This window comes from Sinocyclocheilus grahami, unplaced genomic scaffold (genome assembly GCF_001515645.1).
Source record: "Sinocyclocheilus grahami isolate Dianchi unplaced genomic scaffold, SAMN03320097.WGS_v1.1 scaffold67.1, whole genome shotgun sequence".
In the NCBI taxonomy this organism is placed as follows: domain Eukaryota; kingdom Metazoa; phylum Chordata; class Actinopteri; order Cypriniformes; family Cyprinidae; genus Sinocyclocheilus; species Sinocyclocheilus grahami.
This window is the reverse complement of record NW_015505246.1, coordinates 918403-933821: the sequence shown is the minus strand read 5'-3', so window position 1 is coordinate 933821 and position 15419 is coordinate 918403. Positions and strand designations below refer to the sequence as shown.

At 38.2% G+C, this 15419-nt stretch overlaps 1 protein-coding gene and 1 pseudogene across 3 annotated transcripts; both read right to left on the bottom strand.

The window, feature by feature from the left end:
* LOC107585139 (eukaryotic translation initiation factor 4B-like) lies at positions 1-12146 on the bottom strand. Of its 3 annotated transcripts, none has more exons than XM_016272022.1 (15): positions 12033-12146; positions 10154-10294; positions 8900-9105; positions 8671-8787; positions 8535-8589; positions 8292-8438; positions 7642-7752; positions 7337-7465; positions 6979-7234; positions 6798-6871; positions 3896-4139; positions 3776-3804; positions 3547-3682; positions 1155-1227; positions 1-368 (listed from the first exon to the last, which is right to left on the bottom strand). In XM_016272022.1, exons 1-15 carry the CDS (start codon positions 12043-12045, stop codon positions 294-296), a joined length of 1806 nt encoding a protein of 601 aa, XP_016127508.1. In that variant the 5' UTR covers positions 12046-12146; the 3' UTR covers positions 1-293. The 3 variants fall into 3 exon arrangements, with proteins under 3 accessions (XP_016127508.1, XP_016127507.1, XP_016127509.1); XM_016272021.1 differs by having other exon boundaries at positions 7642-7776; positions 12033-12145; XM_016272023.1 differs by lacking the exon at positions 1155-1227 and having other exon boundaries at positions 7642-7776.
* A 1811-nt stretch (positions 12147-13957) lies between these two features.
* Positions 13958-15419, bottom strand: LOC107585183 (anionic trypsin-2-like; annotated as a pseudogene).

Genomic DNA, 15419 nt, shown 5'->3' with positions numbered 1-15419 from the left:
TTACAGTATCTTACATTTTTTTATTATAACGACTTTCAAATTAACAATGATTTTCAAATGTCTACATGTATGAATGCATTTGTTTACGTACTGCACTGATTTGTTTTATTTTATTTTTAATTAAAATGGGCCAGTTTTACGAATACCAGTATAAATTTCCATAAACGTGACAGAACAGTATTGTGGGTACCTTGGCCATCATCCCTTAAGCTACACCACTCCCTCATTTGATCATTCAGTTGCTCTTTTCTTCTGTTCTGTGTTTCTGAAGTTAGTTGATCCTTGCCAATTGTTCATTCCTCTCCATCTTCTTCTCCCTGGTCTCCATCCATTAGTAGGGCAGCATACTTACTTGCGGAGCTGAATTGCTGTAGGGACAAAATGAAAGTTTATAACCTCAATGTTTGGGTGCTTCTCATTTCTTATTTGTGCATCCTCATGTCTTAGCTCCACCCCCCCCTTAGGATACGAGGGCAGGATGCAAAGAAAGGAAATGAGGACTGAGGAATCAAAGGATGAACACTGGAATATTCTTGACCACTCAAGCGTCATTTCAAAGCGTCATCAGCTGCACTAAAGAGATCTGCCCTTGTGTTGTTGAAGTTCATTACTTAAGGCATTCATAATAAATATTAATAAAGCAAGATGGCCTGTTGAAATATATGACATGTATGGCTTATTTAAACTGCAAAGGTAAAATATAAATGTAAATTATTCCGACAGATGTGAAGGGGGAGGAGAATGTACACATGCATCACGTTTAGTTGATAAAACACTTCCGCAAAGGATACACCTGTGTATCCACGCTCCTGACTCCTTAGGAAGCCTCCTCACTCCTCGATCCTCGCCTCCTCGAGGTGCAATTAGAGAATTGAGATGTCCTACAAGATGGCTTGATCGGTTTCCGGGTCATTGGATAAAGGATGGAGAAGCGAGGAGGGATATTGAGAAGCACACTTTGTGATCCCGTAAGAGTGGTAGAAGAAAATTATTTTCTGATTTTTCTTTCTGAGCAAGAAGTTCTACACAACAGTGGGCTGAACAACTACACTAATATGTAGGTTTCTACAATCAATTATTTTCAGGGTCTAATTTTTCTTGTCATGTTGACTACATCTGCTCAGTGAGGTGTCAGGTCCAGATGAAGTACTCACAGGAGCAGCGCTCTCTTCATATTTCTTTGGTTCTGAGGCTATTCTAGGATCTCGTTCCCGTATGACCTCCTTCCTGTCATTTAAAATTCATGAAAGGGTTTAAGAATAGATAAACAATATTATATTGAGATCACACTAAAATTTATGTCGATAGCAATGATAAGCTCTGGACATTCTTACTTATTATGGATTAATTTAAGTCTATCACACAGCAGAAAAAAACATGACTACCGCCAGACGGTTCATGCTGCTAATAGGTTTGTCTGTTCTACGTGTCTTTTGCCGTTTCAACTACTACAAAAACTCAAACGTGTGTTTTCAGCATCTGCGTCTCAATATATGAGGACATGAATGCATTCACTTCATCTCCAGAGCTGCTCTGAGTCACATTTTAGTTGGGGGGGAAAAAAAACCCCCAGTCAAATACAAACTGAAAGATCTTCATGACAACCCAACATTTTCAGTTCAACTTGAAGAAATTATGACAGAAATATATTACTGCTGTCTACTAAAATTAACTTCTCAAATTAATAAATATCATAATTTTTAGGGATTAATTCAACCAAGATTTTTTTTCTTCCATGTTTTAATTAATACAGTTCTGTTGTGCAGCATCATATTTGACAAAAAATTTAAACGCAATGTTTTACAATACATTAATTGTTATTTTCATTGGATTACATTTTAAATTCTAATTAAATTGTTAAAGTTTTATTAATTCACTTCATTAGAGAAAAAACATAATTTGGGGAAAAGTTTAATGAATTTCATGGGGCCCTAAATAAAAAGATAACTATTCTGTGGAGTTTAATTGTGAAGAAGCAAGTTAGGGTTTATATTTATTTTTAAGGTCTTACAAACATGTGGTAAGCATTTCCTTCCCCAGTAATGGCACATTAATATTGATATTGTATGATATGGTTAAAAAAAAATATATATATTGTGATAATATTTTTGGTCATATAGCCCAGCCCTAGTGTTAAATGCTTTTCGGACAGCATTTTTTCTTACAGCTTCCTTTGTAATAAAATACTAGTTGTAAAGACTATTTTTATAGACAGTTTTAGAGCTTAGCAGTTCCAATTCACTTTTACAGGGTTCATACACATTTCTACCAATACATTTCCATGACTTTTGAGACAATATTCATGACCTAAATGTTCCATTATTTTACAAGAATAAAAATCTGTTCAAATTATCATAGCATATGTTAACTAAAATGAATGATTATTAATGCTACTCGTTTGCTTTCTTGTTTTAGTAATAAGTACAAGCTGCAACTGCGCCAGACCTTACTCCACATTTCACATCACTGAATTAAAATCAAGTTTTTTTTTTGTTTTTTTTTTAAACAAAAACATTTTCCAAACATTTGTCTAAATTAACGTAATAAAGAAACGAAAATATATATAACCACTTTTGCCATTAAAAACTAAACTGAACTATTTTAATGGCTACAACAGCAGCGGTGTAGTTGGGGAAGAGAGAAAGAGAAAAAAGACACAGGCTCCAGTCGGACTCGGCTAGTAATTCTGATAATCTGTCGGATAAGGGCCAGACTAGGGCATATGTTTGAGGCCCGTGCAGGGTTCTGCTGAACTTATTTGGTAGCAAACTCAATACTCATATACGCACGAGCGCACTTTGGATGTGACTGCGCACCGCCTCTGGAGCACGCGAGTACCGAATTGCTTAAAAAGACGTGCAAATAAATAATACAATTTTCTGACGATGCAACAATGACCCGATTAGGCAAGTGATGATTCTGTCAACTGTCCCGAAACGCGAGTGAAAGTCTTGTATCGCAGCGTGCAGCGGCTCTTGTGAAGCCGTTTTTAAGAGAAAGTCAAAGAGAGAAGACGCGTACAGCTGAATCACTCACGCTGTTTTCAAATGACTGATTTGATCAATCTGTGTGGACTGGACTCAGTCTGTAGGTTTGATTATTTACTCATCAAACCTACATGCTATAGGCTATTGAATAAATGTGTGAATATCCATCATTTTAAAGTCAAAAGCTGCGGGAATGAGTAAAACTATGCGATATAGCCTATGCGCAATCCCGCACCGAAATTCAGGACCTGATTAAACACAATTCTATTATACAGAGTTTTGTGAAATAGATTTCAATGACTTTTCCAAAACTTTCTGGGTTTATTTATTTTTCCAAAACTTTTCCAGGCCTGGAAATTGGTGTTTTAAAATTCCATGACTTTTCCAGGTTTTTCATGACCGTACGAACCCTGCTTTTAGTGTAATTTAGTAATTCAGTAATTAGTAATTTATATTCAGATACTGCTTTTTAGTCAATGTCATGTCTATGCAGTTGTACAAATTCATATTGTACAAAAAAAATAAAAAAAAAAATTCACATTTGTGAAGGCTGCCTTACCTGTCTGCAGTTTCTCTCTGTTTGTCTTTGTTTGGGCAGTCAACTCCTCTTCCCAGACCCCCTCCTCTCCCAACTCCTCCTCCGCTTTCCTGAGGCACAACTTTATCCCTTCGAACGCCATCAACCCGGTTTTCATCTAGTAAATAGTACAACAGACAAGTGTGAAAACTGTATATATTCATAAAAAAAAATTCCCAGTCTTTTCAAGTGTTATTGTGGGGACTTTTACCTTTACCCAATACTCTCTCTTCAGCTGACCTAGAAAGACAAAAAAAGCACTAGTGTTATTTGTGCTTCATCATTGCCGGTTTTATATTTGTATTTCCATAACTTGTGAGAGAAAGGACACCTGTTGGGTTTAAGAGCGCTATTGTTGCTAGAGGCAGCTGAGGGTGGTCCTTCCTTCTCATTAGCACCACCCCCTGTGCTGCGTTTGGCCCAGGCGTTCTCTTTAGGTGGAGGAGCTGGCATTACTTTCAGTGGAAGCCCTCCCTGATTGGAAGAGGGTGATGGACATGCAGGAGAGATCGGCTCATCGTCTTGTCCACTGAAGACTTCATTCTCTGAATGTTCACCATCTTGACTCCTAGATCCTGAACATCACAGATACAGAAGTAATTATTTAACACTTTGTTACTAATGTCAGGACCTTTTCTTTTGTAGGCATATTTGCTTGGAAAAAAAAAGTTTACAGGGATATGTATTCTCACTATCATTGTAGACATCTTCAACCCATTGTTATTTTAGTAGTATTTATATACTTATAGTATTTATTAATATTTTTAATTCATTTTTCTTTTTGTACATTTTCAAATTTCATTTTATTTTATTAAAGGTTCAGCAATTTTATGCGTTTTCAATTTTTATTCGTTTTTTTTTTCAATATTTCTATTTAGCATTCATTTGTATTTATTTTAGTATTAAAGGGGTCATATGATGCTTTTTTAAAGATCATTATTTTGTGTATTTGGTGTAACAGAACATGTTGACATGCTTTAAATGTTAAAAAAACACATTATTTTTCAAATACTGAACATTATTGTAGATCCTTTATACCCCGCCTCTCTCAAACGCTTCGTTTTCTACAAAGTCCCTCCTTCCGACAAGTGCAGTCTGCTCTGATTGGCCAGCTGACCCAGTGCATTGTGATTGGCGGAGTGCGTCTGATTTCGCTCCCTTGGTGAAGTGACAAAGGGATCTCATTATAATATTACCGCCCCTTAATCTGTAAGTTTACACCCACGGCACTGTCATTTGATTTCGCAAGCGACAACTGTGTACCAGCTCTAATGCCATGGCGAAAGTTTGAGCAAAACATGCTAACTGTTCTGCCTTTGTCTGCACAGACGAGCACAGAGATTTCGCTGTTTAGAGTCCCAGCCTCAGAGGAGACGAGAGCAGTGGATTTATTGATTTATTTACTGTTTATTGCTGCTGCCACACAGATCTAAAATAACCATGCAATTTATTTCCCAGCTGTTTACCTTCACAGACATAACCAACTGTTTTTTGTAACTCATGTGTGTTTTTAATGTAAACTTGTGTGTGAATGAGAACTTAGTTTAGTACTCACATGCTGTGACAGCCGCTTTCTATCCGTGTGCTTCAGATGTGTGCGCTCAGAAAACCGTATATCAGAAGTTTAAACTCATATGGTTTAAAATGCATGATTTCAGCTCGATAAACATGATAATCAGAACCAAAACAGATGTTTTTAAGCAGGTACGAGCTGTAATGGCACAGCTCTATTCTGGAAAAGGGGGCGGGGAGCAGCAGCTCATTTGCATTTAAAAAGACAGGCCCGAAAAACAGCGTGTTTCTGCTTCCACTCAAAATAGGCATTTTTAAAATTATATAATAAATGATCTGAGTATTTTGAGCTGAAACTTCACAGACACATTCTGGGAACACCAGAGACTTATATTACATATTGTAAAAAGGGGCATAATATGTCTCCTTGTACTGATGCAGAATAGTACAGCCATAGCGCATTTCACACAGGTTGTTAGTTTCACTTTCGCCAGAAAGTCGTGTATGCCTAAGGTTGAAAATAAATGATGTTTATAGTGAATGCCCCTATGAATGGTTTTATTTTAACGATTTCGTTTGAATCCAAATGATGCGTGTGCTAAGTGAGTGAACACTGAATGTTTATCATTATATTCATTGCATACATATACTTTGTAGTAGACATCCTTAACTCCTTTCTGCTGTCTGTTGTAGGAGTTTCTTTGTTTGAATATGGCGCTTATCACATGCTGTTTGGTATCGGGTATTTAACGAGTACGAGTACAGGAGACCAGTATCGGGCCCGATACCGATACCAGTATCGGTGCAGCCCTAGTGGTTACAATCATCCGGGTTTAAATCGCGCTCAAATTGATTTGATATTGACGCAATATTTACACTGAAGCTCGCAGGCGGCTATGGTAAGGGGCATGACATTTCCCGACCAGGTGCCGAGTGGTGCCAATCACAACACACACTGGCCCAGCGAACCAATCACAGCACATTTCGTACTTCAGAAGGTGTGCCTTCATTTGATACAGGAACTATTCGAGCCGTTCATGCCAGACTGGGGAGAGAGGCATTGTAATAATGTAAAATATGTGAAAAATGTGTTTTTCGAACAACCTAGTATGAGAACCTGTTCTAGTACACTCCCAAAATAAAATCAAGACTTTGTAAAAGAGCATAAGAAGACCCCTTTAACATTTCAGTTTCCAAGGAAACATTTCTACTGTTCATTTAACTTTAGCTTTTTTTATCTAATATTAATATTTTATTTTAGCTTTATTTTAATTTAACAAATATTTTATGTTTTAGTTAATACTGCTTCAAACACGATCTGTCATTCATTCACTGCAATTAAAGAAAGCTAATATAGTCCTTCTACAAGGTTTCTTTACGACTATGATTTTAATACCAGTTATAAAATGTAGCATAAAATGCTTTATTTATCATTTATCAGCCATTATATGAAAGTTATAATTCATCAGGATTGTAATATTAGTGCATAGCTAATATACATGCTTTAATAATTGTTTATAATTAAGCGCCATGCCAACTACCACGGCTATAATCATTGGAAGAAACAAAGTAAATAAAACAGGTTATAAATAAACAGCACACACTTTATATAAATAATCTTTGATTAAGCAACAACAAAAAACTAATCTGGCCTCATTTCATTAAAAATCATAATCAACTAAAAAATAAAGAGAAAGAGTTAACATGCATAAATGTATTACCTTTAGGTTGTGAGGATTCACTTCCTGCACATCGACGCTCTTTAGATGGCTCTTCATTTCTCCAACTCGAGTCTCTGCGTAAAAAAAAAAAAAAGAGAAATTCTATAAATACTCTTTCATCACAATTTAAAAGTTATGTTTTCAGAGAAAATCTCTTTTATATCAACCCATCTATTCTCACCGGTCTCGTGGTCGTCTCTCTGAGGCCCTGTTGTTGTCCTCTTCCAATTGTTTCTGGAGTCGTTCTTGTTCTTTCTTCAGCCTCTCCTCCACCTCTCTCTCCTTGGCGGCTGTGTCCACAGGTTTGGCTGCTCCAAATATAGAGGAAGCCCTGCTGGAATTAGCAGTGTTACTCTGCGGAGACAAGCTTCCGCTTTGTTCCTCCTCTTTTGGGATGCTCCGTGGCTTCAGGTTTAACTTGGGCCTTTGTGGAGGGCCTAGAATGAAATCGGAATAGTTTAGAAACCACATTCCTGATATTAAACTTATATCTTTAAAGCTGAAGTGTGTTATTTCTGCATTAACATCGTCTCATGTACCCCTCTCTTCTCGTCCATCATCCCTCCTGTCTAAACGCTCTTCTCGATCTCCATCTCGCTGGTCATCATAGTCTCGCCTGAAGCCACTGCTGAATCCTCGTCGTCCTCCACCACCACGTGAGTCATAACCTAAGACAATCACAACCATAGCATAACTTACAAAGCAAACTGCAATTAATAACCCACCAAAAACACAAACTTAAAGAGAAATGAACCTGCACTAGCATTTACTTTCATTTTGGGTATCATATGAAAAATTAAGCAAAGTTTTTTTTTGTGAAACCCATGGACGAAACGCTACAAACCTCCACGATCATAGTCTCTGCTACCTCTGTCATCGTAGCGTTCTCTACCACTGAAGCGATCTCGACCGCTGTCATAACGATCATCACGTCTTGGAGCATCTCTGAATCGGTCCGACTCATAGCGGTCACGTGACTCTGCAAAAATATACCACAATGAGTTAAACAAAGAAGTACAAACAACAGTGTGTTAACAGTCAAATCAGATTTAAGATGAAATCTATTTAACCTTGACTGCCAATAACAGCAGCATAAAGTTTCTTATAATTAGGGATGCATGATTTGGTGGAAATAAAAACTAAAATTGCCATTGCGATCAAAATCAAAAAGAGCTCCACGTTTGCTATGCTTGTGTGTAGAGCTGCACAATCTGGCCAAAATGTTGTGATTGTCACATTATGACTAATAACAATATAATATGGATACATTTATATTTCATTTATACAAATAATATGTCAACTTGATAGAATGATGGATGTATGCAAGTTGTTCTAAAGAAAGCATTTATAACCACTGCTATTTCCTTGTAAAGAAAACAATCTTATGATATTTAGACAACTTAAACTAGACTAAAACAATTCAGATAACTAAATTTGCTGTCAAAATGAACGCTGGTTTAAGCATGATATAGAGTTTGCATCTGTTTAACTTACTGTCACCGTATCCATCGTCTCTGCGTGGTCCATCATCCTGGTCCCCGCTTGGCCGTGCCCTCCAATCAGAATCCGTCTTATCAGGGCCAAAGTCCATCCCACGACCTCTATCCCTGTCTCGCCCCATCATTGTCCCACTGTCCCTCTCTGGAAGAAATATAAGAAAATATAAATTATAATAATAGAAATATGCTTTCACAGAGGCAAAGACAACATAAAGGAGTTTGTATATCTTCGGTTCACCTTTGTCATTGGATTGATCTGCGAGATCCACCCGAATCCGTCTGTTCCCAAGATTCTACACAAATGTAATGCAATGTTAACTCAAAACAGAAAACAAAGGCAATGGACTGAGGTCAGTATTTTACTGACGACCCACCTCCTCATTTAGACTGAGAGCACTCAAGAAGGATTCAACATCATCAAATTCTGCATAACCAAAACCCTTAAGCCTCTCTGGGTTATTAGGCTCCCGTGGCAAACGTACTGCACTGATCTGAGAATACACAAAACATATCCAGTTACACACAACCTGCATTGGTCAAGCAGCTAAGAGTAATATTTCCTGATAGGAAAGACTCAATGTAAACTTGCAGATTCCCACTGACCGCAAGGCCCCTGAAGAAGTCTTTGATGGATTCCTCGCTGACATCATAGGGAAGGTTACCGAGGAAGGCAGTGTAGGGTGGGCTGCGTGGCAGCCGAGACCGGTCAATGTTTGGTTCCCGTGCTGCACGAGGTGCAGTTGGCAGGATGGAGCGGTCGATGGGAGGAGCTCGATACGTATCCTCCACAGTATGCCAGGAAGTTGAGACTAAAGAGAAGGAGAATGGAACTTGACCACCACAGAATATGATTTAATTGCCTGGATCCCAAAGTGCATCGGATCCACGATTCCCCCCCCCGATTTACAGTCTGGAGGAGTCAGAAAATTGCGCAGTCTATGATTGATTGATACAAACAAAATTCTTGTAGCTTCAGATTATGGCTGCACAATTCATTGAGAGAGTTTTTTTTTTTTTTTTTAAACTACTGGACTTCTGCCCCAAATCGTGCAGCACTTCTTCAGACTATGATTCCATCAGGTCTGAGGATATCAAACATGTTTGATATTTTGAGTCGCTCTTATGGCTTGTTCAAGTCATGTCGGATAGATCGTACTTACGAGTTGAACGCACATGAACGGCACCACAAAGTCATTATTACGAGTGGGAAACTTGAAATTTTCTTTAAGCCCTGAGTTTCCTAGTTGGGGGGGGGTCAATGAGAAACATGGCGGAATCGATGGATGCAATGTCTGTAGTTGACGGTAAATTTTTGTTTAAATTGATAGTTTAGTGGGTTGTCAGTGACAAGTACTGTAGAACTGCATGTCTGACAGAGGGAGACAGAGAGATTGCCAAAGTAAAACATAAATCACAATACTTATAGGTATTAAGCAGTGACATTGACAGGCTTTTTAATTACAAAAAATAAGCTTTTTGAATGTGGCATAAGTTTTTATGCTACACAGATTAAAGTGGCTTCATAAATTACTTTTTAAAAATATTAAAAACACAACACACACCTGATGCAAATTCTTTGCTCTTCATTTTCTATAAGCAGAGTTAACAGATCCATGTTGTATTTTCTTGTAATTTATTTTTTTTTTAAAAGGTACACCGCCATCTTGTGCCGACTAAACTGACTTGAACGCACCTGACGTCGTAATTACGACTTGTCAACTCGTAAGTACGAACGTCCCAGGAGGACTTGATGAACGCAGCATACAAACACATATTGTTTTCATTTGTCACGAGTCTCCTAGCAACGGGACTTTTCAGATTTTAAAAGTCATGTAGTGCATTCCAGCCTTTACTCACCATCTCCATCCAAGTCATCGGTCTCGTCTGCCCAGTTGGTGGTCTTTGTGCTGGGGTAACTGGGGGGTACACTGCCACTGCTATCATTCGCAAGGAAGTCATTCAGGGTCAGGGTCTTGCCCTTCTTCTTATTCTTCTTAGCTAATAAAGAAAAACAGATGCTATGAGAACAGATGTTATTTGATAAATATGTTGAACCAAACAGCTGACAGTAGTTTGGAATAACTTGAGGGTGAGTAAATGATGACAAATATTAATTTTTGGTTGAACTACACTTTGAACGGACAAAATGATTGAAGTAGTTCAGCATACTACACCAGAGAGAAATCTGCCATTTCACCAGAAGATCGGGTCAGAGTTATGACATATTGATTAAGTATAAAGTCAAAACAAATAAGCATATGCATGGATGAAATGTTTACAATAAGATGCATTTTGAAAAAAGCTAGGGTAAATTTTAATTTGATGCCACCATTTACATTCAGAAGAAGAATGCTTTAATGTTTCCACCCTAGATGGGCCACATGGTGACACAGATAACAGATGTAGCATGACCATGCAAAAAACAGATAGGCTTATTCAAAAGACATTATCTCACTATTTGTTTATTCTCTAATATCTGCTTGCTTTAACAGTGAAATATCACTACACTTGTCGAGGATTTCCAGGTAGAGCCTCTTAACACCCTTCATTAAATTGCATAAAACCCAGAACAGACACTAATAGCTTTCACACCAGTGAGCAATGTCACACCTTGTGCAAAAAAATGCATTGACGACACTGCAATCAACGTGGGGGAAAAAGGTGACATAAGACAAACTCACATTATGTTTGTTTACTCTAGAACTTGTATATGCATTAGTTGGACAAGCCTGGAAAAGCAGAAGCACAATTTATGATACCACTGGTGTCAAATGTTACTATTGACTTGAAATGTCAATCAGATGTATCATTAAACATTTTCAGATAATTTAGTCTTTCCCCATTTAAAAAGATAAGAGCTGTACTTGCATAAGTTCTGTAACACTTGCTAACTTACTGAGGAATACTTATATATATTGGATGCGTAAACCCTCTTAAAGTATTTACCCTCTGTAAAGTGTTTTTACAGAACTAGTCTTGACATTCATTTTAATACAGAATAATACATGTTTTTTTGGTCATGAATGACTCGATTTTAATAGAATAAATTAGTAAATGATTCAATGACTCGACACAAAAAAAAGACACTCGCCGCCTACAGGCGTAACGATGCAACTGCATTGAATAAATCTGTAAAAAAAGCCTTTTTGGGGAACACATATACACATAAAAAACAAGTAACTGAAACAAACCAAAATCACCAACCCAACCGCCGTTCTTTAAAACACAAAAAGATGAGAGACAGTCTATTCCAGCTCTATGCCCACGGCCACGCACGTGGTGACCTCTCCGGTCCCTCCTCTGGATCGTACTGCGCATGCGCGCCAAGCACGGGTTATTAGCACTGAACTTCAGGCACTATCATTTACCATAATATCAAAACTTTACGTGCATTAACCTTATAAACTACCACGTACATTAAAACACCCAAACATCCGTTTGCAAAATTTCGTCCCGTCCTAAAACGTCAGAGGAGAACAAGACAGACGAGGCACATGATTTGGCCGCTAGCAAACTGGCTAATTCATTTGAGCATAAGGCTTCCCCAATACAACTAATCCTTCGTGTTTTCAGTGTATTTTCCCAGTATATTTAGCAGTGCGGTTATCGAAAAACGCACACAGTGAATGCCATAACCCTTACGCTTGAACCCAAGAGTGTTCTACACACTTGTTTAGAGCTGTTCCGCAAAGAAGCCTACAAATAAAGGCAGACCGCGAGAGCGCATTTTTCTCACCTGACGCCGCCATGTTGGAGAGTGAGTGGTCTGGTGGAAGAGTCCCGGATGAAGGCGTCAGGGATTTGTCACGGGGGCAGGCACAAGCACGAGAGCATGTTTTAGAAGTTGCACTTTGTGCGGATGTGAAAACTGGTAGTAATCATTTCTGGAAACAGAAAGCAACAACCAAACTGGAAGACGGAAATCCTTGAGAAAATGGCATAAATATTTAATACAGGCTTATTCAACTTACTTTTCTTGTTATCTTGTTATGTAGTAATGTTATCATAACAGCTTTTTATTTGATAGGAAATTACTTTATTTATGGTTTATGCTTGTCTTTTGTAACAAGATATACAAGCAAGAAGTTGGTAGGCAAATTCTGTCGTTTACAGTACAAAAAGTACAGTACCCTAAAGATTAGGGCCATCGCTAGGTTTTCTGGGCCCCTTGTATTGTGTGTTGGAAATGGGCCTTTTTGGTTACCTTGAGGTCCTACATTTATTTTGGCATACACTTTTATCCAAAGCGACTTGCATTACATTGAAAATATGCATTCTATCAGTTCACACATTTCCTTAGTGTTGCTAGTGTGCTAAAAATCTTTCTCTTCTCACGTCTCTATATCTCTACCACAGATCCAGTTTTTTACACAGTGGATACATATTTGAGAGGCAAGGATGGCCTCCTCATAATTGGTGAGGGAAAATACGGATTGGTTTTCTCTGTGTGGAAGCTCAGTGTGGCTCTCGGATGGTACTGCAACTTGCATTTCTACATATCAATTTTACATATCCACATCCGTAACAGTCTGATAATATTATTTTTTTAATTAAATCTACTTTTCAGATGAGTATTGAGCAGTGTGTTTCCATCACTTTAATATTTGTACATCCTTGTCATAGCGGTACAAAGGCATGTATTTTGTACCATGAATCTACAAACACCTTTTATCGACCCCCATTGGTGTGATTTATAACATTAAAGACACTACAAGCCAGATGATGCAAAGTATTTATTTAGTCATTTATATAATACAGATTACAAACAAGAAATTATATTATCAAGTTATGCTATTATATAGTCTGCTTGTATGATTTTGTATGCTCCATAAAATGAATTTTGAAATATTTAGGTACAATTTTGACACACAAACACGATAAATTATTCATTAGTCTGAAGAGGGAAGAAATTAGACATTCATTACACATACATTTTGAAGAAATCAATTTAAAATGAATTGATTCTTTGCTGATTTAAAGAAATATTTTTCTATATATATGTATAACCTGTACTTGATGCATGAAATTGTTGCACAGAATGTATAAACAAATTGAAAACATAAAGTGCAGGTGAGCCATTCAGAGGATCGTGCCAGCCAAGAGTTATTTACTAATACCCTGTAGAGACACAAAAACAAACAAAGCTGAAGACTTCTAGACTAAAGAATTCAGAATTTGAATCATGTTTGGTTTGTGTTTCAGAATTATGATCACTTGATTGTTTGTGTGTGTATTTTAACTTACTGCATATCTTTATATAATCCGCACAGCAGTTTATGAGGCAGCGAGGACTGCAGTTGGAGCGGTTGCGGAAGTAAAATTTCTCACAACATCTCCCTTGACAAGCGGTTGAGGCTACAACAAAAAAACCTTATCAAGCAGAGAAGTACGTAGTGTTAATGAGAATTCACGAAAGAAGGTATTTTGAGAAATCAGTTGTCTTTGACTTTAAGTGTATGGACAAAAAAATGCAAGTCAATGGTAACCAAAACTATTTAGGTAACAACATTCTTCAAAGCATCTTTTCTTACAGAAATAGTAAATTCATTTAGGTTTTGAATGATATAAATGGGGAATAAGTGATGACAGAAATTTCATTTTTAGGTGGAGAGTATGAGAAAGAGTTACTGTAACTGGGTGAAAGAGTAGTAGTTGCTGGTCTTATGGTAGTAGAAGTTTTGGGGTGGTAGTAGTTGGTGATTTAGTAGTAGTAGTAGTAGTAGTTGGAGAAGTTGTAGAAGTGGCTGATGTAGAAGCAGGTGAGGCTGTAGAACCAGACTGGCATGTGCTTGTAGGGTTGAAGGTAACAAAACCCGGCAGGTTCTGGCTAATGTTGTTGGTGATCCAGCTCTGATACTGTGACACACGGGTGTAAACACCAGGTGCGTTGGGATCGGCACAGCCATAACCCTAGCTGGTGATACCAGACTGAACCCACACCAAACACTGCTTGCTCACCATTGGCCCACCAGAGTCTCCCTACGCAAAGACAGAGAGTAGACGTTTTTCTTTGCGCAATATATTAGAAGAACCTAATGGACTTTCAGATACGCAGCATATTTTGAAATGGTTGTTGTACCTGGCAGGTGTCTTTGCCTCCCTCCATTAAACCAGCACACATCATGTTGCTAGTAACAGATCCAGAACCCAGAAGAGTATTACATCGATCATTAGCCACCACTGGAACCATAGTCTCCTGCAGGATCCCAGGAGCAGGTAAATTCACTGAACACCAAAAACACACACAACCTTCTATTAGTGATGTTAAGAAGAGATGCATATGTGAATTAATGGATTTGCATGTGTTTGTACCTCCAGACTGAACATCTCCCCTGTGATCTAGCTGCTGGTGCCAGAAATGAAGACGCTGCTCTGGGCCGCCAGACACACAGGTCTAATATAGTCATTAAAGGTGACTCTGGCAGACAGCCGGAGCACAGCAATGTCATTGTTGTTTGTGGTCCTGTCGTAGGAGGGGTGGACAATGATCGTAGTGACATTTCTGCTGATTTCATTGGCATTGACTCCTTGCTGCGTCCTCCTTCCCAAATACACACGCAGACTGGATGCGCTGACACTAAATACAGTAAGAGAAAAGTGAGAAAACAAAAACATACATCTAACAATAAAAACAAAACAAGTGCATTTGCGTAATTAGGTGAATCTTACCCAGGTAAGCAGTGAGCTACTGTCAGCACCCATTCATTGTTGATGAGGGAGCCTCCGCAAAAATGACATCCAGAAGTGTGCAGACTGACCTGCCACAGCCATGAACCCTCAGAGGCATCCACACCGCCCACAATATGAATGTTTAGAGGAGCCTGTCCACAAACTATGAGAGAAACAGACAGATGTGCAATTCTGTAAAACTATATGATTCATATGAACATATGAAGAATGAGACAAACTCTTACCGTTCAGCTGAGAAAGTGGACCTGTAGCGGAAGAGACAGAGCAGCACACATTAAATAGGAAAGATGTGTGACATCCTCTAGCTAATTAATTTAATGAAATTATCCCACTTGAACATGTACTGCTGATGAAGTTTCTACCTTAAGCAAGTAAAGTCCTTACCTTGAACACATAAGAGCAGGGCCAAACCGACACACGTTAACCTCCACAT